The 27,729-nt window shown below is 44.7% G+C and overlaps 1 protein-coding gene across 1 annotated transcript in view; it reads right to left on the bottom strand.

Annotated features, from left to right (window-relative positions):
* Positions 1 to 18,220: 18,220 nt before the first annotated feature.
* The window catches only part of LOC130392143 (GRAM domain-containing protein 2B), a 14,465-nt gene continuing 4,956 nt past the window's right edge, over positions 18,221 to 27,729 (bottom strand). Inside the window, exons 4-15 of the mRNA XM_056602583.1 lie at positions 26,888 to 26,975; positions 26,733 to 26,802; positions 26,490 to 26,593; positions 25,261 to 25,356; positions 24,932 to 25,003; positions 24,562 to 24,648; positions 24,228 to 24,318; positions 22,678 to 22,788; positions 20,943 to 21,033; positions 20,689 to 20,784; positions 20,211 to 20,292; positions 18,221 to 19,931 (exon numbers count right to left, since the gene is read on the bottom strand). Coding sequence (XP_056458558.1) covers positions 19,887 to 19,931; positions 20,211 to 20,292; positions 20,689 to 20,784; positions 20,943 to 21,033; positions 22,678 to 22,788; positions 24,228 to 24,318; positions 24,562 to 24,648; positions 24,932 to 25,003; positions 25,261 to 25,356; positions 26,490 to 26,593; positions 26,733 to 26,802; positions 26,888 to 26,975 — 1,033 coding nt within the window. The 3' untranslated portion in view covers positions 18,221 to 19,886. The remainder of the gene's footprint in view (positions 19,932 to 20,210; positions 20,293 to 20,688; positions 20,785 to 20,942; positions 21,034 to 22,677; positions 22,789 to 24,227; positions 24,319 to 24,561; positions 24,649 to 24,931; positions 25,004 to 25,260; positions 25,357 to 26,489; positions 26,594 to 26,732; positions 26,803 to 26,887; positions 26,976 to 27,729) is intronic.

The raw sequence follows: 27,729 nt of genomic DNA, 5'->3' as shown, positions 1-27,729 counted from the left end.
AAGTCTTCATGTTAACATTACATTCACATAGAGTGGGTGCCAGAAAAAGTGAAAAACACAACAGCGCTCGTTTAAGGGCTTAAACGTTGAGCTACTGCAGGAACAGGGCATGCATAAAACGTGCACTGCATGTGAAACATTCCGTAATGATATATGGGACGATTGCAATCACCAGACATGAGGATGAACAAATGTATTGCCACATAAGCAGCTACAAGAAAAAACAAACAAACAAATTAATAAATGAAGGAGTGAATGAATAAACAAGTAAATGTTTAAGATGGAGACAAAAGGGGGCCACTCTGCCCTTTTGTGGAATAGTTTGGACATGCCTACAGAATAAAAAACAAACGGGATGTCCACGATGAAACACTGAAGCACTTTACTTCTGCTAACAATAGTCTTTGGGTTCCATTGATAGTATTTCCATTTGATTTGAGGTCAAAATGGCTGCTCTTTGATGGTTTGAGTGTCAGACTAATGGTTGTTACTTCATGAGGTGGGTGCAGTGGTTTGTCTCGTCTACTTGATGGAGGTAAGTGACCACGGATCAAAACAGTTTATGCCTTAAAGTCTAGGGCCCACTGCTAAAGTACAAGGACATACTCCTTGAACACCTAGAGCTTTGACACTGTGTGTGTGTGTGTGCGCGCGCGTGCGTGCGTGTGTGTGCGCGCGCGTGTGTGTGCGCGTGTGTGTGTGTGTCCAACTGGAAAAACAAAGTGAAGGAACAGGAATCAATATTGTGTGTGAATATAATAGATTTGATTTGTTGTATTGTGATGCATTTTACATACTTTTCTTTCAGATTCATAGACTACATCCTGACTTGAAGGGCCTGGACAAACTTACACTGCACATCTGCAGACCTACCCACCGCCGCGGGTAACTACATATATACAACAAAGCCCCCCCCCACCACTTCAACAGTGTATCACTCAGAGGTCAAATACAAACCGGATAAGACTTGAAAATCTCCCCCCAAAAATGGAATCACGTTCCCAGCGCCCCCTAGGTTGTGCGAACGCCCCCCAGGGGGCGGTACCGCCCCCGTTGAGAAACCATGATGTAAAGGAACAGATCCTCTAATGACACCGGAAGATATAGCCTTCCCGGTGTCACGTGGGGGTCACAGGTGATATGTTGGTATTAGGTACTCGAAATGCGCATGCGCGAGGTGGAGATCCAGTGCTTTAAGCACCGCCTCTGGTGGTCAGTAAGGATGAAATAGAACTAACAAAGCATGTTGCTACCTTATGCTCCTGGACCTTGATAATCAAGAGCTGGAACAAGTAGCTTGTTTTATGGGACATGACATAAGAGTCCATTGCGATTATTACCGCCAAACTGACAAAACATTTCCTGTGGCCAAGATTTGGAAACTAGTGTTTGCAATGGAGCATGGAGCAGGGGCGCTTAAGGGAAGAATCTGAAGACACTGGACTCTGTGGTCTTTGGTATGTATATTTATACTGATAATGTTTTATTGTACTATTTTATTCTACTTATTTTAATCAGTATATTTGTTTTTGGTATATGTATATACTGTATTTTGCAATTAACACACACCGCACTGTGTTCGCTTTTGTAACTTGTGTTCGGCTTTTTCGTGATTTATTTGAATTGCTGCTGCAACAACGAAATTTATATTTTGGTATAAAGCTATCTATCTGCTAATTTTGACCTACTGTAAATTTTAGTTTTCTAATTTCCCCTACTGTGAACATTTTCATAGGTAAAGGACATGAAGCCACCTCAACCAAAGTCTCGAGAGGAGTCAAAGAGAGATCAAATGTAGACAGGCGACTGGAAGCTAATGATGAAGTAATATATATCATGATAATGTTAATATAATCAATTCCTTCTAAGGCCCTTTGAACTCGCAGTTGAAATTCACATTGGAACAACTCATTTGGTCAGTACCTCAGACTTAAAGCTTTAATACAACTTTATTTGAAGTAGTCTATGAAAAATTGCTTAGGAAAGTCAAAGACATATGTTAACGGCAGTCTAGATGTGGGAAAGTAGCCTAATGCTGCGTTCCAGACGAAGTTGGTGATCGAATTTCCTATTTGAATTTCCAATTTCTGACCTCCAAGCTTTCCAGGTGGAGGCCATTGCCAGTGTTGTGTTATGTCAGACAACTGATTCCCTGTGAAGTCGGGGTAGATTGGTTTGTCTCGAGTTCACAAGTAGGAACTCAGACTTTGAGCGGCGAGACTGGTACGCAGCATTAGTCTTCACTGCTATACTAATATGTTAGATAGGGAAGAACGGGTAGTCTTTCCAAACAGTGAGCATGGCTGGGGCTTAAGGTTTCTCTGTACTAATGTATTCTTTCTTATCAGATGGAGATCAACCTGTGTCACGTATTTTAAGCACATAAGCTGCCCCAACATAGCCACTAGGAAGCAGGATCGAACACACAAGCAGCATTACCCTCACATAGCCACTAGGAAGCAGGATCGAACACACAAGCTGCATTACCCCCGCATAGCCACTAGGAAGCAGGATCGAACACATAAGCTGCAATGACTACTCCTGCCACAGATGTGAGCACCTTTAGGGGCCGTGTCCACCAAAAGCGTTTTTTAAAAGGCGGAGCGCTCCGTGCACTGCTTTCAACGCGTTTGTGCGCGCCGCTCAAAAAAGGCGCACGGAGCGTTTTTCGTTTACGTCATTAATACGCGTCATCGCTTGTATCCATAGATATACAGCTTCTATCTGTTGGCTCCATCATCTGGCATCTGACACCTGAACGTCCTCTCTGGTTGCTCCTACAATTTTATTAGAAAATGAATGCAAGATTAATAGCGCTTCTTGCCGTGGCAGCGGAGGTTGCGGACGATCCCCCTGCGCCTGTCATGGTTTCCCGGAGGAGAGTGTGGGTCCACAGCATCAAGTCTGTCAAGAGCTCCGCCTGGACGAGGATCGCTTTAAGGTTTATTTCCAACTCAACCGGAAACAATTTGAAGGAGTGTTCAGCGCCAGTGACATTTATTGGGCCGACCATCGCCAAGATGAATACAAATTATAGGGAGAGCATCAGTCCCGCCCAACGGCTTTGCATTTGTCTGAGGTGAGTAGCATAAACTGAAATGTGTCTTTGTAAACTGGTTTTGTACCAATACACCACCCAGTGTTAAAAAATAAATACTACAACCCATTCTCATTGTATAGACTGGAAACACAGACACTTTATTTTGGCAACATTGTGACATATGCAGATCCATACACACACAATGCTTTATTGCCATTGTGCACATGTCTTTTGTCGTATGGATCATTTAAAAGGTTTGTCTTCTTATTAATTCAATAAATTAAATATAGGCTATTTTCATGTTTAATTAATAAGAAGGCAAACCTTTATTAGCAACTGTGCAGTTCTTTTTTGTTTTCTAAATAACTGAAGATAATGTAGGCTATTTTTGTTTATGTTGCAGGTACCTGTCAACTGGAGACTTATGCAGGTCCATAGCCTTCAGCTACTGAGTGGGGTTCTGCACTGTGGCGAGGATCTTGAAGGGTGTATGGATCGTGAAGGCCATATGGCAGTGTATGGTCTCCACATACATGCCTGTGCCAGGGGCAGAGGACTGGAGGAAGATAGCGGGGGACTACGAGAAGTTGGCGGACTTCCCCAACTGCCTCGGCGCCATAGACGGCAAACATGTGGTAATCCAGGCCCCATCGTCTACTGGCAGCCAGTACTTTAATTATAAGGGGGCATTCTCCATCGTCCTTCTGGCGGTGGTGGATGCCCGCTATAGATCATTGGGGATGCTTTTCCTCTGCGGAGGAACCTCCTGCGGCCCTACCCTGGCCAAAACCTGGGGGGAGAGCGGAGGAGCTTCAATTTTCGGCTGTCCCATGCCCAGAGGATTGTGGAATGCGCCTTTGGCATCCTCGCCAACCAGTGGAGGCTCTACAGGAGGGATCTCGGCGTGTCGCCAGAGGTTGCAGAGAGCGCCGTGAAAGCCACCTGTATCCTCCACAACTACATGCGTTGGGATGGTGAGGGAGAGGATGGCCCCCGCACTCCAACTGTGCCATCACAGGGTGCAGTGCAGAGCATCCCCAGGGTCGGCACTCGGCAGCAACACCGCCTCAGGGGAAGCGGTCCCAGTGAGGAAGACCTTCAACCGCTATTTCTCATCTCTGCCTGGTCGAGTGACTTGGCAGGATGGAATTTAGTTGATCTTTTTTTTATATATTTAAATCAAAAAAGGCGAAAAAACCGAAACTAAAAATTAAATTTCTTAAATCAATCTAACATTCATGTTGTATGCTGGATTACTTCTGAAGACAAAAACACACCTTTAACACCTTCCTCATCATCAGAGCATTCATTATGTATCTACTACCTAATGTATTGAAAACAAAACAACATTGTCTTGGCATTAAAATGTTTAATTAAAGGTTGGGTATGGGATTTGCGAAACGCCAGCAGATTTTGAAAATACACAACTCAAATGGTCCTACCCCCTCTCCTTCAAAGCTGACTCTGACTCCACCCATTCCAAGTACCTGGACGCGCAATCATGCACGAGCGCGAACACAGATGCGCGAGAGCGAGCCAGGCTAGCGTAGGTTTTCCTAGTTCCAGTCATGGGCTGTTTCCCAATGTCAAGGAAGCATGCTCAACGGCCGCCCTTTTAAGGACGCTACCTCATAGAACGCCGACAAGCACTGTTCCAATGTTGAGGACACTCGAAATACGCCCCCTTTTCACGTCCTTCGTTTTTGAGAATTCCGAGATTTTTCAAGGATGCATCGCTGCATCCTAGACAAGCCCAAACTACCCACAAGTGAAGTTATATTAGTTTTCAGAAATATTTTGTGCCGTATTGCTTTTTATATAGATTCATCATGTTAATGCAAATAAACGTTTTTGCAACTTGATACCGTACGTTGCTATATTTTGCATGGACGTAGCTGGTGTTAAACACCACTGTCGCCAATAACAATTTCATTTTACTCGCTCACAAGATTACATTATTTATGTATAACCCTTTTGTTTGTTTACCCTTTATTTTTAGGGTCAGCCCAGCAAACTGAGACATTTGTGCGCATGAGGGTGGCGCACCAACATCTATTTACAGGTGAACGGGATACTGCCATTAATGGCTATCGGTGAGAAGCTCTTGTGGGATCCAATGTTGTTAAATAAATGCACCACCGATCATTTGCAATGTTTGTAATTTTTAATGAACATATCTAATTGTAATTTATATAATTGTTTTGTGTGTTTATAGCACTTTGAACAGCTAGAGCTGACAGGCCGGGTGACCCCACTGCAGGCCAAAAAAAATGGGATAACCTTAAAACTAAATATAAGGTGAGGAGTAAGATGACAGCAATATTGTTTTGACATTAAGTCAAAAAAAGCGATGTCTGTCGCTACATTCTCCCCTGCCTTTCTGGGCATCTCTGATATCCTATTCACCTCTCAAGCCCAGAGGGCAGAGGGGTGATAGGGTGGTAAAGGGTATAGGGTTAGAGAGAAGGGTGGAGGTTAGGGAGTTTTCTAGGTCGGTATTTGTTTGTTTCTTTTTAAGGTTGGTGTAGGGTCAAAGACAACTTGGGTTAAAAAAAGACCAGTTGGTCCGAGGGCTCTGGCTGGGTTAGGTATATTGAAATATCACAAAGATCTCCCCACGTCGTCCGACGACTTCGCAGTTAGGATAGAGATCCAAGGCAAGGCACTGGCCGGCGTTTGTTATTCTTGGTCTTAATGTCCTCATGTACTTTGACCCGTTCTTTAGAATGAAGTAGTTTTCGTTTTCCAGTTTGGATTTTTGCAGGTTGAAACGTTATTCGTATTGTAGTTTGGTTCTTTAATGTTCACATTTTTCTGGGTTTTATCCAATTTTTTATTTGTGCAAGAGATTTAATATATTTTTTTAAAGTTTAGTTTATATTATTTTGAAAAATCTCTTCAAGAACTGCAGGACATGTCATCAGTTGTGGTCCCCGGGATCATCGAGTGTTTTTGGCCGTTATCACAAGACACTCTCACCCGAGGGTGGCCCCCCCGAGGTCGATCAACTCTCGGGAATGTCCCATAATCCATCAAGAACTTTTTCTTTTTATAAAGTTTCTATGGTTGGTTTAGCTGTATAGTTGTTTAAGTATTTGTCATCATTGTTATCGTTTTGTTGTTTATTGTTCTTTGTTTTTTAAGGTGGGATCGATTTTTCGTTAGTGCTCCTCAGTTTGTATCAGGATAGGATAGATTTCTCGTTGTTTGTTTGGTGTTAAGATGGGATAGATTTTTCATTAGTGCTCCTCGGTTGGTTTTAAGATAGGATAGATTTCTCGTTGTTCGGTTGGTGTTAAAATGGGATAGATTTTTTCGTTAGTGCTCCTCATTTGGTACCTCATAAGGCTAAAGGTTAAGGTTAGGGGTCGGGATAGCCACTCGGGTTAAGGTTAGGGAATAAGGCTAAAGGTTAAGGTTAGGATTTAGATAAGTGGTGGGGATAGCCACTCGGGTTAAGGTTAGGGAATAAGGCTAAAGGTTAAGGTTAGGATTTAGATAAGTGGTAGGGATAGCCACTCGGGTTAAGGTTAGGGAATAAGGCTAAAGGTTAAGGTTAGGATTTAGATAGTCTCGCAAAGCCAGACCAAACTACAGCAAGTAGAATGGTCTGGAGCCACGCTACCTCGAGCCGTCTATCCGTGGGGAAACTGGGCGGGCCTGTTTTATTTCTTTAAACCAATCACAATCGTCTAGGGCGGGGCTAAGCCCGGGAAGCAGCAGCGGTGTCCATGCAAAATAGTGCCGGGGGGGAAATAATTTGACGGAACTTCTTGACGTTCAGAGGCTGTCAGAAATGGCTCAATCCCAAACGCCACAAAAAACCATTAACGATGTATGTCGCCTATGTGGAGATAATTGTATAGATAAAAAGAACAAACATCGTTTGATTCTTTGTCACGATGATTTCAAGCCACCATACACTTTGGCCCACGGGACCTATAAAAACGAACGACGTTTTAACATTTATATGTGGTTCTTGTAGAACACTACTAAAGAAATACCGTAGGAGCTATAGTGAAGTGGAACGGATCGGTTCATTGGTTAAATCCATGTCAAACGCTCATGCCGCTGTCAGAGTGAAACGATGCGCCAAATCCACACCAACCGGCGATAGTCGTGACCGCAAACGCATCGTCCCCGGGGAGAATCCTGCCAGACGGAGTCTGGGCTTTTCCAAGGTAATGTCAAAATAGGCTATGTTGTGGTCCTACCATTGTAATGAAATCAGATAGTCAGTAATCAGTAATTACATTATATTAAAATTAAACAAGATTGGATGTCTAGTTCCACAAACAATTTCGAAAACTTGGTAACGCCAGCAACCGGAAGGGGAGGAGTCGCGGCCAAATCAGCCGCTAAGCAATAGACGCTGTCCACTTCCGTTCAGCCAGACTAGGATTTAGATAAGTGGTAGGGATAGCCACTCGGGTTAAGGTTAGGGAATAAGGCTTAAGGTTAAGGTTAGGATTTAGATTTAGATAAGTGGTAGGGATAAAGTCTAAAGAAATTTGTTACATACACTGCATAACCCCAGGAAATGTTAAAACAATTACAAAATAACCTACAACCTCATACATAGCATAGCATCAGGTAATTTAATATTGTTTAGTTTTAAATAAAGCAAGAAAAACGTACCCCAGAGTTGTCCTTCGCCTTCGTTGGTCATTTTGGTATGATAGCTATGCAATCGAAGGGAGGGAATAGTATCTAAAGGTGCGAACACACCAAGCGCGTACCTCACGTACCATGTACGCGCGATACGCAGCTAAAATGTTGCTTGACCATTTTGTGTCAAAAATGGTCAAACGTACGCAGCTACGCGCCTGTGGCTGCGCTGGATTTAGGAGTCCGAGGAAGGAAACCCAAACGCCGCCGTGTTTGGGTGCATGATAGAGCTTGGATCGGGTTAGATTAAATAAATCTCGGATATAAATAACAATAATCGGGTTAAATAACTTCACATGGTGTGTCTGGTGTGTTTCCAGCATTCGTAGTGTTGATCGGCAGAGAAATAGTCCGCCAAGACGTTGAGGTTGCTTAGCAACCAGAGACTGTCCATGCAAGTGAACGGAGCGTTCACTCTTCGTCATAACTATCAAACCAACCATCCTTCACATTCACCGAGTGAACATTATGAAAGTAAAATGCACATTTCTCGCTAAAAATGTTTCCATAAACGCATTTAATGGCGTAACTATGTTACTATTTCCACCCAGAATAAAGAAAGATGTCGGCCGTATGCTTCTGTGCAAGGGTCACTACTCCCTGACGTCGGGTCAAGCTCCACGCTGATTGGCTATTGCGGCTAAGTATCACGCGTATGAGCGTAAAAAGTTCAATTTTTTGAACTCCTCGCGTACGCGCGTATATATATACGCCCCATACGCAAGTAAAATGTTGCTTGGTACGCATGATACGCGTGTACCAGGGCTCTACGCTAACTTTTTTTCAGGAGCACTCGTGCCCCTAAGTTAAAAAATGTAGGAGCACAGGAAAAAAAATGGGGGCACAATAGGTTTTTGTTTAGAACATTTATTAGCGTGCAGAAATTGCACACACCAACAGAACCCACTTACTAAAGCAAAATTAAGACAAATAAATAGACAAGGTTACATTCAGGCTACACAAAACAGCACCAATTTCGGCTTCCACCGTACCAGGGTTATTGGGCTGGGTGTGATTTATATAGAACTCGGGCAGCGAGAATGCCTGGTGGACTCGATGTGTTTCACCACAGCATCGCGTTTCAGATTAGGGTTCCCCGTTATAAACAGAGAGGAGCCTGCCATTGCCGATGGGGCTTCCTTACAAAATGTACAGAACATTTTCATGTTCTTAGCATCATAAACTAGCCACCCGAAATCCTTCAACCAGTCGGGGGTTGAATTTGTAGACTTTATCGTCTACCATAACAGCATTAACTTTCTCCACGCAGTCTATTCATAATATTGTAATGACCACGGAAGAGGCAGTGAATGAAGTATTGATTAGACAGCGATTTAGATACCTAATAAACCGTTGGAACACACAAGACTGGTAACCATAGCAACGTAGGTAAACAAACCCTGCTAAACCCTCCCGTAGCGCTCCCTGCGCTACGGCTATCCGGAGGAGCACAGAGCTTTTGGCCGTGATATTCTACATACAATACAATAATATTACATTATATACTATTCTATATAGAGCTCGGGGAGTCGCAAACGGCAGCAATCACTTTCTCCTCCATGCTGCGGTTCACCCCGGACTGCAATGCAGGGAGCGGTTGGCCGGTTGAAAACTGATTGGCTGTTACGTAACGCACGTCACTCAGTGGCCACGCTGTTGAACGCTGATTGGCTGTCATCACGCGAATGTCGCGGCAAAGTTTAAATATTTCAATCCACCTGAAATCCACGTGAACGCGCTCGCCCGTGCCGGGCAAAAGTGTCGCGCTGCAAATGGAATCGCTGCTTTGTATGGAATCGTTTCGCCCAGACATCATATAGGATCCTATGATGTCTATGGTTTCGCCCCTTCGCGTTTGGTGTGAACGCACAGTATAGTGCGCTGTGGAGAAGTCACTCGCACGCGTGCTCCTGTTTTGTTTTTCTCGTTCGCACGCCGAAATATTCACTCGCAAATGCGAGTGAAATGGGCGCAGTGTAGAGCCCTGGCGTGTACGCACCTCATACGCGCGTAAACCAATGGTTCCCTATGGAAAAATTGCCGATTTTATACGCGTCTATACGCAAGGTACGCGCTTGGTGTGTTCGCACCTTAACGTGTGTGAGAGAAATATAGTAGAGCTACTTCGAGGTGCAGGCTCTCCGCGGGTCTGGCTATGTGTTCTGCCCTCCAATTTCCCTGTCGACTTTTATAGGGTCAAGTGGGCGTGGCCAACGTGACGTAATGGTTCCTCCCTCCTCGCCTGTTTAATGGTGTTTGATCCCGCTTCCTAGTGGCTATGTGAGGGTTATGCAATTTGTGTGTTAGATCCTGCTTCCTAGTGGCTATGTGGGGGCAGTTTATGTGCTTAAAATCCGTGACAATATCATTCTAAATAAATACAAAATGGTTTTAGGGAATAAAGCTAAAGGTTAGGTTTAAAATCGAACTTTTTTAATTTTAAATGTTGAAGGGTTTAGGTTTAGAGAGAGTGAAAAGAGTGGGGGATAGGGAGGGTGGGGAGTCAGAGGTAAGGAGGTGTGCGATGTCTGTCGCTACATTCTCCCCTGCCTTTCTGGGCATCTCTGATATCCTATTCACCTCTCAAGCCCAGAGGGCAGAGGGGTGATAGGACGTTGAAGGGTATAGAGCAGGGGTCGGCAACCTTTGTGACATGGAGTGCTAGTTTGAAATTTTATTCTCATCTAGTGTGCCATTATCAACAATAACGCAAAGTTAAATTATGTCACAATTTTTTTATTTTTTCCAATATACCTGGAATTTTATTCTCAACAATAACAGTATCTGTATTCTTAACAAAATAGCCACATCAATATTTCAAAGACTGAAAAACAGCTACACATTTAAACTAAAACTAGTGTAGGCTGAGGCAACATCAAATTATCAGATGCCTACCAGACAGTCAGTGTGATCCCTGGCTTTTATCAACAATAACGCAAAGATAAATTATGACACAAAATACATTTTTCTTCCCAATATACCTGGAATTTGATTCTCAACAATAACAGTATCTGTATTCTTAACAAAATAGCCACATCAACATTTCAAAGACTGAAAAACAGCTACACATTTGAACTAAAACTAGTGTAAGCTGAAGCAACATCAAATTATCAGATGCCTACCAGACAGTCAGTGTGTGATCCCTGGCCCTGCTTTGCTTGACTGAGCTCTGTGATCTGTGGCTTGTAGTTAGTTAGGCCTACTTTGAGTTGCAAACATGCCTCAGAGTGCTCCGTTGTTAACCTCCTTAATAAATTCGCCATCTGTAAACGGCTTCCCATGCTTTGCAATGCAATGAAAATGTGTGGGGAAAAACGATCTGTCTAGTTACTGGACCAGATGAAATGAGACGGAGAGGTAATAAAGTCTGTCGGCACGAGGACCTTGGATTTATTAAGTAAAGTGGCAACGGTTATACAGAGTCATAAAGCGTGAGAAATCGAATATGTCTAAGTCCCTAATCAGCGCTTATGGTTCGTCCGGAGCTTCGCCTCCGTGGAAGGTCTGCTTCAGAAGAAGATCAAGAGTCCCTGTGTGATACAGTTTTATGCTGTATCCTCCTCTTGATGAGGTGTGTGCGTTTGAGATGTGTGTGGTTCTGAGTGTTTTTGCTGGACCTTGGCTCCCAGGCCCTGGATCTTCTCCTAACGGGGGAGAGCTCCTCGTGTCTCCGGTGTGATAAATTAAAACGGGGGAGTGCCCCCCCGAAGTGTCTAGTGTGTGATAATTTAATGTGGCTCTCAGGCCCCTGGTATGGGCAGGTGTTTCTCTTGGTTCCTTCTAACGGGGGAGAGCTTCAAAGTGTCTCCTGTGTGATAAATTAATGTGGCTCTCCCGTTCTTGAGGATGACTGGTGCATTGTCTGAGTGTCTACCATCGCCTGGGAAATGGGGCCTTCGGCTCTGGCCTTGACCTGACTATATATTATCATGTTTGTGTTCGTTGGGTTAGAGCAAGAGTTGACTATATTGTAATGTGTCTGCCATGTGATGTGCTCATCAGGCTAGGGTAGGAGTTAGCTATATTTATAATGTACATGTGATGTACTCAGCAGGTTATTTTGCCCAACAAATGCGATAACTTGCTTCTGTCCCGTGATCTTTAGCAGTGGTAAAATCCTTGAAGGAGCAAGCTTGTTTTTCATATCTGGACACAGCACGTTTGATTTACTCTAATTAGTCTGCTTGGTCTTTGAAGGTCTTCTCTTGCTTCGTCTCAAAATGACGCAAAGGTACGCTGGAGTCCGAGGTAGGAAACCCAAACGCCGCCGTGTTTGGGTGATGGAGTTTAGATCGGGTTAGATTAAATAATCTCGGATATAAATAACAATAATCGGGTTAAATAAATTCACATGGTGTGTCTGGTGTGTTTTCCAGCATTTGTAGTGTTGATCAGCAGATATATAGTCCGCCAAGACGTTGAGGTTGCTTAGCAACCAGAGACTCTGTCCATGCAAGTGAACGGAGCGTTCCCTCTTCGTCATAACTATCAAACCAAACATCCTTCACATTCACCGAGCGGCGAGCGAACATTATGAAAGTAAAATGCACATTTCTCGCTAAAAATGTTTCCATAAACGCATTTAATGGCGTAACTATGTTACTATTTCCACACAGAATAAAGAAAGATGTCGGCCGTATGCTTCTGTCCAAGCTCACTACTCTCTGCCAGTGACGTCGGGTCAAGCTCAACGCTGATTGGGCAACGCGGCTAATCGTCATGCGTAGGAGCGTAAAAAGTTCAATTTTTTGAACTCCGCGCGTAGGCGCGTTAGGTGCGTATATATACGCAGCTCATACGCGGCTAACGCGGCTAAAATGTTACAATGGTTCCCTATGGAAAAATTGCCGATTCTATACGTGTCGTACGCGGGTAACGCGGTTGGTGTGGCCGTACCTTAACACTTGACGTTCTGCACACAACATTCTCACAGCATAAAATGCACACAGCACGGTCCTTCACAAATACAAAACCAAACTCTTGTGTCCAGCAGCACTGGAATTGCCTAGTTTTAGCTGCAGCGGGTGTGGCCATTGTTCACAATATCACGCTCTGTCATTAATTTATGTCAGCACGAAGACAGCGGACAGTGCACTTGAATTTCAGACAATTTGATCTGAAATTCTCCCGCTGCAACCTGACCAATGGCCACACTCCAACATCAAATCCAGTGGTGTCCTCCGGGTCCTAGTGCCGGCAGACAAAAGCCGGCTTTTTTTTTTTTTTTTTTTTTAAACGGGACAGATAAAGTGAGTATCGTTATAACACTGAGGTGCCGTGCCAGTGTTTATTCTGCGGCGTGCCAACCGTGGCACGCGTGCCATAGGTTGCCGACCCCTGGTATAGAGTTAGAGAGAGTGAGAAGAGTGGGGGTAAGAGAGAGTGGGGAGTCGGAGGTAAGGAGGTGTGTGCGATGTCTGTCGCTACATTCTCCCCTGCCTTTCTGGGCATCTCTGAAATCCTATTCACCTCTCAAGCCCAGAGGGCAGAGGGGTTGATAGGGTGGTAAAGGGTATAGGGTTAGAGAGAAGGGTGGAGGTTAGGGAGTTTTTTAGGTCGGTATTTGTTTGTTTCTTTTTAAGGTTGGTGTAGGGTCAAAGACAACTTGGGTTAAAAAAAGACCAGTTTGTCCGAGGGCTCTGGCTGGGTTAGGTATATTGAAATATCACAAAGATCTCCCCACGTCGTCCGACGACTTCGCAGTTAGGATAGAGATCCAAGGCAAGGCACTGGCCGGCGCTTGTTATTCTTGGTCTTAATGTCCTCATGTACTTTGACCCGTTCTTTAGAATGAAGTAGTTTTCGTTTTCCAGTTTGGATTTTTGCAGGTTGATACGTTTTTCGTATTGTAGTTTGGTTCTTTAATGTTGACAGGGTTAGGGTTAGGGTTAGGTTGAGTAAGTGGCACTCAACCTTGTGCCGCACAGCGGCACATGGGAGAGTGGAGGGCATGGGCACAAGCAAATATATTAAAATAATAACTTTGGCTAATAAAATAATATAATAAAGTAGTATAATAATAATAAAATAATGGAAATAGAAAGGATAGAGAAAGTGAATAATAATAATAAAATGGTTGGGGTAAGGGGAAGAGCTATAACATAAATAAGAAAGGTTATGGTTAGGAAGGAGGTGAAGAAGGTTATGGTTAGGGGAGGAGATGAAGGGGTTTATATTTAAGAAAGGATATGGAGAGGGTTATGGTTAGGGAAAGAAATGGAGGGGTTATGGTTAGGAGAGGAGACACCCCCAAACCCAAACTCAGCCCTAATCCAGCATTTTTCTTTTTTAAGTTGTGGGTGATAAGTGTGCATGTCTCGCCTAAGCAGGACACGGTCAGGAAGTGACGGTGTCGAGACAAAGGTAAAATCACGTTCGAGAACTTCACACATGAGTTATGGGGTAAGGGGAAGAGCTATAACATAAATCAGAAAGGTTATGGTTAGGAAGGAGGTGAAGAAGGTTATGGTTAGGAGAGGAAATTAAGGGGGTTATGGTTAGGAAAGGATATGGAGAGGGTTATGGTTAGGGAAAGAAATGGAGGGGTTATGGTTAGGAGAGGAGACACCCCCAAACCCAACCTCAGTCTTAATCCACCATTTTCTTTTTTAAGATATAGGTGATAAATGTGCATGACTCCCCTGAAGCAGGACACGGTCAGGAAGTGACGGCGTCGGGATAAAGGTAAAACCACGTTCGAGAACTTCACACATGAGTTACGAAGGGGGGCGAGGACCACCATCATTTAGGCCCAACGGAGCGGTAGATTCAAGTCTGAAAATCCACCTTCTCTCCGCTGACCTTCTCTGGACCAGAGTCCAACCTAGATTGGTCTCCAGGCAAGAGAGGGAAAAGCTGGAAATATCATGCCTGGCAAAATGGGCGTACAATAATTTTGTAATCGTCCCCCTCTGAATGTGGTAGATATGTTGATAAAGTCTTTGTTTAATAGTGGCACCTGTTTCACCCACATATATGGCTCTGCATTTCTTGCATTGGATAGCATAGACAACGTTGGTGGAAAGCAGCGAGAAGGTCTGCCAGATGGGGGCGCCAGCTCGCAAGTTAAAGATATATTTTAGGTCAGTAAAATAGGGATCCAAGGTAGTACGTATTGTCTTATTTAGTGCTGTATGGACCAGCATATCTTTTAAATTTTTGTTGCGGCGATATGCCATGATAACTTTAAAGGGTGCAAGTGGAGTGGTTTGGAGTTAAACAGCGTTGAAATGTTGTTTGATGGCTTGGTGAAGGGGGCCTAATGAACGGAAAAATGTTGTAACAAGTGGAATTAATTTGTGATCTATGTTTTTGTCTTTTCCAGAGAAGTTGGCCCGGTCGGATGGGAAGAGAGCGGCTACTTCACGTTTGATGGTACGGAGAAAGCGTCTGGAGTAACCGCGGTGCCTAAGGGCCTCAAAAAGGGTCCTTGTAGCCTCCTCTACATGGTGAGGGAGAGAACAAATACGGTGAAAGCGGATAAGTTGGGATTTGATAATAGAACTAAAAGTGGCCCAGTGGGAGGTCTCGGCACTCGCCGCCTGCTCCAAACGGCCCTTACACTACCTGCGTTACCTTGACGACGTCTGGGGGGTGTGGCCTCACTCGAGATCCGAGTTCGACCTGTTTCTCGTCACCCTCAACGCGCACGACCCTTCGATCTCGCTTAAATCGTGTATTAGCACCTCTTCCGTCGATTTTCTAGACACCACCACCTTTAAGGGCCCTCTGTTTCCTTCTAAACTCACGCTGGACGTCAGAGTCTTTTTCAAGGCCACCGACACGCACGCTCTTCTGCACAGGTCTAGCTTTCATCCCAAACACACATACGCGGGCTTGCTTAAGTCGCAACTCCTGCGCTTTTCCAGGATATGCTCGGAGCATTCGGATTTCATGGACGCCGTTAAGGTGCTTTTCACAGCCTTGGCCGCTAGGGGCTACTCACGCTCCACCCGACGCACCTCTATTAGGACGTTTAGGGACATCAAACCGCCTGTCGTCGGCCCCCGTCTGCCCTTTGTGACTACTTACTCGCCGTCCTCCTTGCTCCTGATGTCACGTAAAAACTAACTTCGCCCGTCTCATAGATAACACCGCGCTCCTACGCAACCACGGCGTCATCGCGGCCTACAGGAAGAATAAGAACCTGCGTGACATACTTGTAAGGGCTAAACTCCGCCCACTATCTGAACCTAGGTCCACCAGACGCGCAGAATTCTTCCTCTTCCGGCCTTGGGTCCGCAACCCGCATAACGGCGACGTGTTCCGCACCCAAAGGCACTCGGGCCCAGCGACCAAAAACTGTGTCTATCTCATTCACTGTCTTACGTGCGAGGTTCAATACGTCGGTGAGACCCGCAATACCCTCCTTACTAGGTTCACGCAGCACCGGTATAACGTAAGACACCAAAAAGACGCACACATTCCGCTAGTCAGACACTTCATCCAACATGGCTGGCCTGCCCTGACAGCGACGGTCCTGGAAGCCAATCCCGTCTGGTCCATCGCCATGAGACGCAGAGCGGAGCGTCTCTGGAAGGACAGACTGGGGACAATACAGCCTGCGGGTTTAAATGTGGGGGTTGGTCGTGGTTTCCGAACTGTTAATTGATGATGGCCCGTGCACTCGATGCCGCCGCCTACGGCGGCGTCATCTTAATGCTTGTACCTAACCCTAACCCAAACATTTTGCAGAACACTCCGTCACTCACCTCACCATCACCGGATTAGAGTCCGACCCCAGATGGACCACCCCACAACGCAGACGCATAGAGCACCAATGGATCACCCGTCTACATACACTTGCACCCACAGGTCTGAATGAGAAACTGTGAACCACAGCATACATTCACCACAACCAACATACACACATCTCCTATTACACATTTACTACACCCCCTTACACACCTGTTTTACACACATCCATCATTTACCATCCATTACACTCCCAGCACTAAGTATCCATGCCACATTCACCTTACAGATCCATCATACACCCACTACACATTTATCATTCATAATGCACTTGTTACACATTCATTACATGTCTACTACAACCAACACGAACACTCCCAAACTATCACACACCCACACTACAATCACCACCATTACACACTTATTACATATCCCTCCTTCACATTACATCCATTTACCTCTTATACCTTCTAAACTTTCATCTATCATCCGCACACATTTTACATAAGCTACACCTATTACACCTCTTACACATTCATTATTCACAATACACCTATTACACATTCATCATCTATTACATATGCATTACACCCACTCCTCATCCACTACACAACACAATCAACAAATACATATTTATTTACATCCACTCTACACATACAACCACCAGGTGCCCCCTCTCACACGGTCATGCCACACTTATTTACATTCACCACACATTTCACCCACACCTAGACCACACCTCACACACGGTACAATAGGCCAGCTGCAACTGCGACCACACAGTCCTCCCCAACCATTACCCTTTCACCTAACCCTAACCCTAACCCTAACCCTAACCACTGTAAGCAGACAGCTTTAGGTTGAATTTCTTCAGTCATTTGTATGCATGTGCGTTGTTTCCATACATTTGTCTGAATGTGCGCAGTGGAAGAGTGTTCCCAGATGCCCCTGTGTCGATTTTCAGGCAAAATGTGTGTCCATGGCCTAGTACAACAGGTGGTCTCACGTTCAGTGTTGTGAAAGCCTCCTCTCTTGGTGGTTTTCTGTTGATGCTATGCATACACTTTTCACTGATTGTGATGCTGTGGAATTGTTGTTGGTACATCATATCTTCGTCTGAATTATTACAGTCAACAACATCAATTTTGGGTTCATGCTTTGCTCTGTGTCCTTCTCTTTATGACTGTTGTTTGTGCTGCTTGTTTTGTGGTGGAGGAGACTTACTTCTTCTTGTGCTGAAGTCTTGCTTTGATTGTCGTTTGTTCTTTCTACAGCACCTTGCCCAGTGCCCTTTTGCCCCACATGCAGAGCATTCATCATTGTATGCAGGGCACTGACGCGGTTCGTGGCTTCTGCCACAGTTCCGGCATGTTTGCCCTCTTTGTATTGCATGTACTTTTTCAGATTTGGATAATCCAAGCTGTTTTAGCTGTTGGTTCCCTGCTGATAAAGCTTAATATTTCCGTCCTTCTTCTAACACATCAGCCAGGGAGTAGCCATGAGGTTTCCCATACAGGTCGTTCTTCAGTGCATTGTGTGGCGTGCTAGCAATGATGAGCACAATGAGACGTTCATGCAACTCCCCTTCTGTGAATTTGCACTTCAATGCTAAAGTTCTGGCTCTAGTCAAAAAGTCCACAATATTTTCATCCGGTTTTGGTCTGTATTGCATTAGGTGGAGTCTGTGTATCCTAAAATTCAAATTAAGCTTAAACTGGTCCTCGGAAAATGCCCACAAACTGGTGGTTTTTTTCTTGTCATCGCTGAGTCCGCTAGCATTTAGCCTTCTTAGCCCTTCATCACCTATGCCACGGCAGATTTTTCATCTAGATGAAGACACATTTTCTGTCTGAACAGTGAGATAGCCTCACTTAGATCCGTTTCGGACCAGTTCATCATCTGTAGATGTGATGCCATTTTGTCTTTTATTGCACTTAATCAACGTCTGGCGATATACAAATTATCCTCTGACAATTACTTTGGAGACTCACGTCGGCGTAGAGCGGTCTTATTGCTGTTCATCACCGCTGCCACCATGAAGTGATCTTTAGAGATAAGGAATAAGACTTGAGGTCACGATCCAACGTATCTTTACTTCAGGTTAGGTTCAGGAACAATACAACACCGCTATTCCTACGCTGCTCATGTAGTGACGTGTCACTCTGCATAGCTATAATCTAGTACCATTTACATATCACAACAGTAGTCATAATAATCGTGTTCCATCACAAGTGAGAAATAAAAACATTGAACACACAATATAGTGGATAGCTATCTAGTTTTCTGTCGTCCGTCCTTAAACCCTATGCTTCCCGTGTTTCCAGTATTACTGGATACTTTTTCTTAAAGGGAAATTATGGCGCCAAGACTCAACGTAATTGCCCGGGACGTTTCTATTTCAAAAGTTCGGGTTTCACTGAGATTAGCAATGGCTGAAAACATTTGGGATTATGTTAGTGCATAAGAAAATAAAGTATATAACATATATCTTGTCATTTGTACGTATGTTTTAATGCCGAAATATTAAATTTTCTACCTTTAAGTAGAAATTTCAGAAAACAATCAAGGTAGGAAGAATATTGTCATCATATAAGTGAAAGTTGTTAACCTTAACCCATCAGACCACCGCAGCAATTCCAGCTGAATGCAAAAGATGACAAAACGCTAACTTTGCGATATTTTATCTTTAACTTCACATATGAGGAGGTTACCAGTTGCATTTGGACACCCTGGATATTCACTGTTGAACCTCAAATACATTAATTAAGGAGTTGAACTACAGACACACCTCAACATAAAATAACACACAGTAGCAGTTTACACTGGAACAGGTCAAGGGTTAGCCATCTAACCCTGACCATCAGTTTCTAACCCTGACCCAACCCTGATATGACAGATTTCAAAATGAAGGCAGGACGAAAATAGGGAGGCATGGGATGTGGTTAGTCTCTATCAGCCCAGCCCCACAGGCTTGTCCTGATAGTTAGTGCTGTGCTGTATCTATTTGGGTTAGGGTTAGGGTTAAAATAGGGAGGCATGGGATGTGGTTAGTCTCTATCAGCCCAGCCCCACAGGCTTGTCCTGATAGTTAGTGCTGTGCTGTATCTATTTGGGTTAGGGTTAGGGTTAGGGTTAAAATAGGGAGGCATGGGATGTGGTTAGTCTCTACCAGCCCAGCCCCACAGGCTTGTCCTGATAGTTAGTGCTGTGCTGTATCTATTTAAGATTGAGGTTTCTTCATTTGATTTCAGCCCAGCTGTGTCAATCCTAATGGAACTTTGAACACATGATAGAGAGGCTAAGCTATCCCAGCGGCTAAAAAACAACCACGATGCATTGTAAATAGCATCATAGCCCTCAGATTACAAGCTCAACATGTAGCAGCGCTGAGTTGTTTTATCCACAGCGACCACCAGCAGCAATGACGTCATCCGGCAGCGATGACATCATCCAGCAGATATGACGTCATCCAGCAGTGATGAAGTCAAGCAGAAACCTCGTCCAGCAGTCTCTGGAGGTTCCTCTGGACCTGGGACCGGAAGTTGCATTAGCTAGCATGTGGCATCAGAACAAAATGCTAGCTTCTTATTGTTATAGTTATTATTCGTTCGTTCACATAATTATAATGCCCATGTCGTCTCTCAAACGATATGTCTCTCAGTTTACAGTTTAAATCTGTGTAGTGCATCGCCATGTGGGCAGAATAGAGCTCCTAACTGTGTGATTTGATATTACTCTTTCATCCAGTTAAATCCCCAGAATGCCATGGCATTATTATACAGGTAGGCAGACAAACAGGTAAGCAGACCGTCTCTAGCTTCATGAGACTGAGGGTGAGTTCAGAGTAGAGCTCTGTGTGGACTTCAGCAGGTCCTCCCTGGAAATCATTTCTGGAACACAGGATGACATCATGTGTTTACTATTATTATTATCAGGGCCTATTGCAGACAGTTTAGATTAGTAGAGTTGAACTAATGAGTTAAGATTATTTGTGATTTGATTAGTAGATGTAACCTAAGGGGTTTAGATAATAAGGTGAGATAAATAGATTATTAGAGTTTAGATTATAAAATAATACAATTATAGGTTTGATTATTAGAGTTTAGATCATTAGATGATCAAATTCGATTACTAGAGATTCAGTTTTAGGTTATATTATTAGAAGTTTGATCATACAATTATTTTAGCCGATTATTAGAAGTAAAATTATTAAATGACTGATTATTCAAGATAATATAATGACATTATAAGAGGTTAGAGGTTAAAGGACGTGGGTTAGGTCTTACTGGTACTTGGAGAGGTCGCTCATGGAGGTCAGAGTGTGTTCCAGAGAGAAGATCCTGTACGCCATGTAGCAGGAAGACACAACTAACACACACACTCTTGAGCGAGCACACGCACACACACATGCACACACACACACATGCACACACATTGAATGAGAGGGTGGAGGAGTGAAAGAGTGAAGGCCAGAGGTTGTGGACGACTGAGGAGGGGAGTCAACAGGTGACCAACTGGGGCTGTGGGGGGGTCAACTCACAGGAGCAGGTAGATGAAGAGCAGAGTGTTGATGGACACAGACTTAGGACTGGTTGGGTGCGCCATCGCTCTCTCTTTCACCTTGCAGGAGCCTGCAAACACAGCCAGACTCTATTGTTCTCTACTGGACTGTATTGGTCTCTGCTGGACTCCACTCGACTCTAACGGACTCTACCGGTCTCTACCGGACTCTACTGGACTCTAATGGCCTCTACTGGCCTCTACCAGACTCTGCTGGCTCCATCAGACTCTACTGTTCTCAACTTGACTCCAATGGTCTCTACTGGACTCTACCAGACTCTTCTGGCCTCTACTGGACTCTACTGGACTCTACCAGATTCTAATGGTCTCTACTTGACTCTACCTTTCTCTACCAGACTCTAATGGTCTCTACTGGCCTCTACTGGACTCCACCAGACTCTTATTGTCTCTACCGGACTCTACTGGACTCTACTGGTCTTTACAGGCACAGCATTAACCTAAGGATGGATGCTGCTGGAATCCCTGTTCACTAATCCAGTTGCCCCAAAAGTCTTAAAGGAGACTATTATGATGTTTACGGTTAGGGTTAACCCTAACCCATGTGATATTGTTGAGGGGAGGGTGTAGCTCAGGAGGTAGAGCGGGTTGGCTGGTAACCTGAAGGTTGTTGGTTTGATCCCCGGTGTCGAGGTGTCCTTGAGCATGGCACCTAACCCTGACTGTTAGCTCGTCGGTGTGTGAATGTGTGCGTGAAGGGTGAATGTGAGGCAATATTGGTGGCCAATGGTTAAAAAAGCGCTATACAAATGCAGTCCATTTATATGGTGTTTAGGGTTAACCCTAACCCATGTTATGGTGTTTTAGGGTTAGGGTTAACCCTAACCCATGTTATGGTGTTTTCCCAACGAGTAAACATTGAATATGAGTTCCAGAAAAGTTAGTCCCCTCGGTTTCAGTCCCATCACAATGCGCTGACCAATGAGCTGTCAGAGCTGTCAGAGTGAACCACAGCATGGAGGAGAAGTGATTGTTGCCGTGTGCGGACTCCTTGAGCTCTATATCTATATAATATAATATAATAATATTATATAATATATAGGTATTTATATAATATTATATCTAATATCACAGCCAAAAGCTATGTGCGCTTCGGATGATGTTATGAATCATAAAGACGGTGTCTGACGTCTCTGGTACTTCCACAATAAGTAAAGACTCATAGTGGGGGTTATCTCGGCCATGGTTGTGAAGAATTGGGGGAAAGGAACTTTGGCCTTGACTTTGAAGTCCATATTTAACTGCAACATGGAGGAGAAAGGGATTGCACTCCAGGAGCAGAGCTGCTGGACTGTTGCCCAGCTACCCCTGCCGGAGAATTTGCCATTTTTTTGGAGGGTTGTAAGCCCTCCACCTTACCCCTTACCCCTCAATAAAATGACTTTCGGGAAAAGACTAACCTGCATGTGAACGCGCAACAGCGAGGCGTAGTGTTGAGATTTTGGGTTAAGAGCTGTATTGGGATTCAGCCTGAGTGAGGGTTATGGAGGGTTATGGAGGAAGGTAACTCTTCAGTGACTGGGGGAGGTAGGATTAGGGGAGGGTGAGGGAGGAAGGTAACTCTTCACTGAGTGAGGATTAGGGGAGGTTAGGGGGGAAGGTAACTCTTCACTGAGTGATGGTTAGGGGAGGTTAGGGAGGTAGGTAACTCTTCACTGAGTGATGGTTAGGGGAGATTAGGGAGGTAGGTAACCAACCTGAACACATGTCATCAACCTGGAGCACTGGAATCTGCTGGGTCGTCCGGTCCAGGGGATCTTGTTCATCAGGGTGCTTTAGAACCTCGAGAAGAGTTGGAACAGGGTACTCTAGGAATGTAAGGGGACATCAAAGAATGAGGACCATTGGGTTAGGATGTGTGGTTTGGGAGGGACATTTTAGGTAGGATGAAGGGTTAGGGTTAGGATGTGGGTTAGGGTTAGGATGTGTGGTTTGGGAGGGACATGTTAGGTAGGGTAAAGCCAGGGTTAGGGTTAGGATGTGGGTTAGGGTTATAGTTAGGGTGAGGGATGTGGTGCTAGGATGAAGGGTTAGGGTAAGGATGTGGGTTAGGCTTAGGATGTGGGTTAGGGTTAGGATGTGGGTTATGGTGAGGGGTATGTTAGGTAGGGTTAAGGGTTAGAATGTTGGTTACGATTAGGGTTAGGATGTGGGTTAGGGTTAGGATGTGGGTTAGGGTGAGGGATATGTTAGGTAGGGTTAAGGGTCAGAGTTCGGATGTGGGTTAGGCTTAGGGATATGTTAGGTAGGGTTAAGGTTAGTATGTGGGTTGGGGTTAGGATGTGGGTTAGGGTGAGGGATGTGTTAGGTAGGGTTAAGGGTTAGTGTTAGGATGTGGGATCTCTTAGGTAGGGTTAATTGTTAGGATGTGGGTTGGGGTTAGGGTTAGGGTCATGGTGGCGGATATATTAGGTTGTGAACGATGTGTTGTGAACGATGGTAAAACTAAACATCTGCAATTTGGAAGTAAAAACAAAATGTATTTATACTCAAAGTCCACCAACAGCAATCGGTTTATGTCTACAATTTGGAAGTTGGAAGTAGATTCATGTCCTGATATTCGGAGTGGAGGAGGTCCCAGTCAGACCGTGTAATAAGCTTGACAAGTCTCGGGGCGGTGACACCTGCCTGTTTCTTAATATGTTTCTTCCCCAAATGCTGAGTGAGAGGCACTTTGGGGTTACACATCTGAGTAGTTCTGATATAGTAGTTCATAAACCTGCTATTTTTTTTTCCTGTTGCGTCAAAAAGGCAGACAGTCGAATATATCGTTCATGGGACCAAGGGGGATGAGTAGGTTAGGGTTGGCCCCATTCACTTAGAATTGCATTTTGGAAGCACATTTCACCCTCTCTAAAAGGCCAAGGTAAAGGTGTTTCTGTCCGAGCTTGTGGTATGTTGTAGCACCAACAGCCTAGGGTTAGTATAAGTTTGAAGCTTCCGCCTCTTAAGTTGGCTGAGCGAGCACGAGTACCAAATCTGGAAGTTTCTACCGTTCAACAATGAAAGGGTTAGGGTTAGGGTTAGGGTTTTTGCCAAATTGAACATGGGGTTCTATTGGCGATTTGGATCACCCAGATTCCTCCCGAAATTTACACTGCCCAATTTGGATTTTTTGTCAAAGGGTTAAGGGTTAGGGTTAGGATGTGGGTTAGGGTGAGGGCGAGGAATGTTAGGTAGAGTTAAGGGTAAGGGTCAGGGTTAGGGTGAGGGATATGTTAGGTAGGGTTATGGTCGTCTGACCAACCAGCCATCTCTTGGGTGGGAGAGTCAGAGCTACTACTCTCCTCCAGATCATCTCTCATCACTCCCAGTTCACTGAAATCAGCGGGGAACCCCTGCAGAAAGACACATTTAGTCAGCCAACCAGCACCCATGACAGTCAATCAGTCAGCTAGCCCCCTAACCAGTCACTCAATTACTCATACACAAGGTTTATAAAATAGTATATACAAGTCTTGTTTTGAAGGACAGAATGTTCATCTTAATGTCTGTTACTTCTAGCCTGTTCGTAGGGACTTCTAATGTCCTGTTGGTGATACCATTAATAATCTGTCTTCCTACAGTCATTCATATCTTACCAGTGGGAAGTGTGGGGATGGAATTGACCTTTGAACCCGGAAATTGCTGTCGGCTGAGGGGAAGGGGCTGCCGCAGGGACTCTTCTCCTGCAGACACAAGAACATCTTGAATATGATACGTCTGCATCCATTCATTTGGCATTCAAAGATCACACACCTCTGTTAGCATCAGTTTAAGCCTTTCCAAAATCAGGAAGGATAAGTTATTCTGAAAGTCCACAATGTATCCATTCTCTCCTGTGATTAATGCTGATTTACTACTGGAAGACAGGTAAACTTTCAGATGCAGACAGACAGGTTTACCTCTAGTCTCAAGACCGACAGACCCCCAGAATCAGAAAGACAGACATGGAGAAATATACAGTTGTACCTCCAGGTGCAGACAGACAGACATCAGGAACTTGTATGTGTTATCTCTGGACAGGAAGGAGACGAACACGTACTGGAAGATAGAGGGATAGATGTAGATTAGTTAAAATGTAGTTCAGTTTAGATGTAGGTCAGTTTAGATCTAGTTCAGTTTAGATGTAGGTTAGTTTAGATCTAGTTCAGGTTAGATGCAGATTAGTTTAGATCTAGTTCAGTTTAGATGTAGTTCAGTTTAGATCTAGTTCAGTTCAGATGTTGTTCAGTTTAGATGTAGATCAGTTTGATAGATGGATAAATATGGATTAATGATTGATAGGTAATAATCCTAACCCGGTCCCTGGATGTGGATATCTCCAGGGCATTGGGGACCAAGATGGCGGTTTTGGTCTTTTTGATGTTCGTGACAAAAACCACTGGAATGGCGATCTGTTTGAGAAAAAGTTGTTCCAAAGCTGAGCCAAATTTATTCTGGCTCTATTTGTAATAAGCACTAGATCTATATTCACACTGGATAGTTTTTACGTTTACACTGGATCTATATTCACACTCGATCTCTTCTATATTTACTCTGGGTCTGTTTTTACACTGGATCTATTCACACTGGATTGACAGTGAGACTAGATCTCTTTTCAGACCCAATCTATTTAATGTTTTCCCTGGTTCTGCATTGATACTGGATCCTTAATCACACTGGATATGTCCTCAGACTGGATATGTCCTGTATCTATATTCACACCATATAGTCAGTGTGTCAGCTATCTTGTGGTCTTGTGTCTCCTTTCTCCCAGCTACCTCGTGGTCTTGTCTCCTGTATCTTAGCTACCTTGTGGTCTTGTCTCCTGCCTCCTACCCAAATTGTGGTCTTGTATTCTGTCTCCTAGCTACCTTGTGGTTTCCTGTCTCCTAGCTACCTTGTGGTCTTTTGTCCTCCTGTATCCTAGCTACCTTGTGGTCTTGTCTCCTGTCTCCTAGCTACCTTGTGGTCTTGTGTCTTCTGTAACTTAGTTACCTTGTGGTCTTGTCTCCTTTCTCCTATCTACCTTGTGGTCTTGTCTCCTGTCTCCTAACTACCTTGTGGTCTTGTATCCTGTCTCCTAGCTACCTTGTGGTCTTGTGTCTCCTGTCTCCTAGCTACCGTGTGGTTTTGTGTCTTCTGTCTCCTAGCTACCTTGTGGCCTTGTGTCTCCTGGCTACATTGTGGTCTTGTGTCTCCTGTATCCTAGTTCCCTTGTGGTCTTGTCTCCTTTCTCCTTGTTCCCTCAATGTCTTGTCTCCTGTCTCCTAGCTACCTTGTGGTCTTGTATCCTCTCTTCTACCTACATTGTGGTCTTGTGTCTCCTATCTCCTAGCTACCTTGTGGTCTTGTGTCTCCTGTATCCTAGCCCCCTTGTGGTCTTGTCTTCTTTCTCCTATCTACCTTGTCGCCTTGTCTCCTGTCTCCTAGCTACCTTGTGGTTTTGTGTCTCCTGTCTCCTAGCTACCTTGTGGTTTTGTGTCTCCTGTCTCTTTGCTACCTTGTGGTCTTGTGTCTCCTGTCTCCTAGCTACCTTGTCTCCTACCTTGGTGTCTTTGCCAAAGACTTTTGATTGAAAGCAGATCCAGTTGTCTGAGACAAACAGTCTTCCCTGGTACAGGATGTCCTTCTGCAACGCACACGTATAACCTAACACAAACACATGCACAATCACGCACACACACACAGGTGCACATCCAGTGTAAACCATGGAGTTCTAGTGTTGAAGGCAGAATAGTTTTGGTATTTAAGGTTGGAGGTTGGGGTTAGGTTGGTCATCGCGACTCACTCTGACGGAGAAGCTCCTCTTTGCAGATGTCCTTAAATACTTTATGATACTGGGAGTTAGTCTTGGAAAGCTGAGAGAGAAGATGACACGATTACATGACACTGGTCAATGATATTTAAATCTATAAATGTCCCCTGGTGGCCAGACCGCCTCACCTGGCTGTAGTGAGGCTTCTTCTGCTCTACCTTGGCTCCAGTGTCTGGTGGCAGGTGGTTCAGCAGGGAATGGTCAAACGTCTTCGACCTGAGTGACATGGTGTCATGGTTGATCTCACACACGAGGAGATAGATAGTAAAACAAAAATGAAGTGACCCATGATGGATCTGAGGGTTCTGTAGTGCTCCTGACCAGGTGTGTCAGTGTACCTGACTAGGTGGGTCAGACCTCACCAGGTGTGTCAGACCTTACCAGGTCTGTCATTGTACCTGACCAGGTGTGTCTGTGTACCTGACCAGGTTGTTAGACCTTCCCAGGTGTGTCAGACCTCACCAGGTGTGTCAGACCTCACCAGGTGTGTTTGTGTACCTGACCAGGTGTGTCAGTGAACCTGACCAGGTGGGTCATTGTACCTGACCAGGTGTGTCAGTGTAGCTGACCAGGTGGGTCAGACCTCACCAGGTGTGTCAGACCTCACCAGGTGTGTCAGTGAACCTGACCAGGTGTGTCAGTTTGCCTGACCAGGTGTGTCAGACCTCACCAGGTGTGTCAGTGAACCTGACCAGGTGTGTCAGTGTACCTGACCAGGTGTGTCAGACCTCACCAGGTGTGTCCGTGTACCTGACCAGGTGGGTCAGACCTCACCAGGTGTGTCAAACCTTACCAGGTGTGTCATTGTACCTGACCAGGTGTGTCTGTGTACCTGACCAGGTTGTTAGACCTTCCCAGGTGTGTCAGACCTCACCAGGTGTGTCAGACCTCACCAGGTGTGTTTGTGTACCTCACCAGGTGTGTCAGTGAACCTGACCAGGTGGGTCATTGTACCTGACCAGGTGTGTCA

The sequence above is a fragment of the Gadus chalcogrammus genome, chromosome 11, assembly GCF_026213295.1.
Source record: "Gadus chalcogrammus isolate NIFS_2021 chromosome 11, NIFS_Gcha_1.0, whole genome shotgun sequence".
Lineage (NCBI taxonomy): Eukaryota > Metazoa > Chordata > Actinopteri > Gadiformes > Gadidae > Gadus > Gadus chalcogrammus.
The sequence above is the reverse complement of the archived record's forward strand: the minus strand, read 5'-3'. Positions and strand labels throughout refer to the sequence as shown.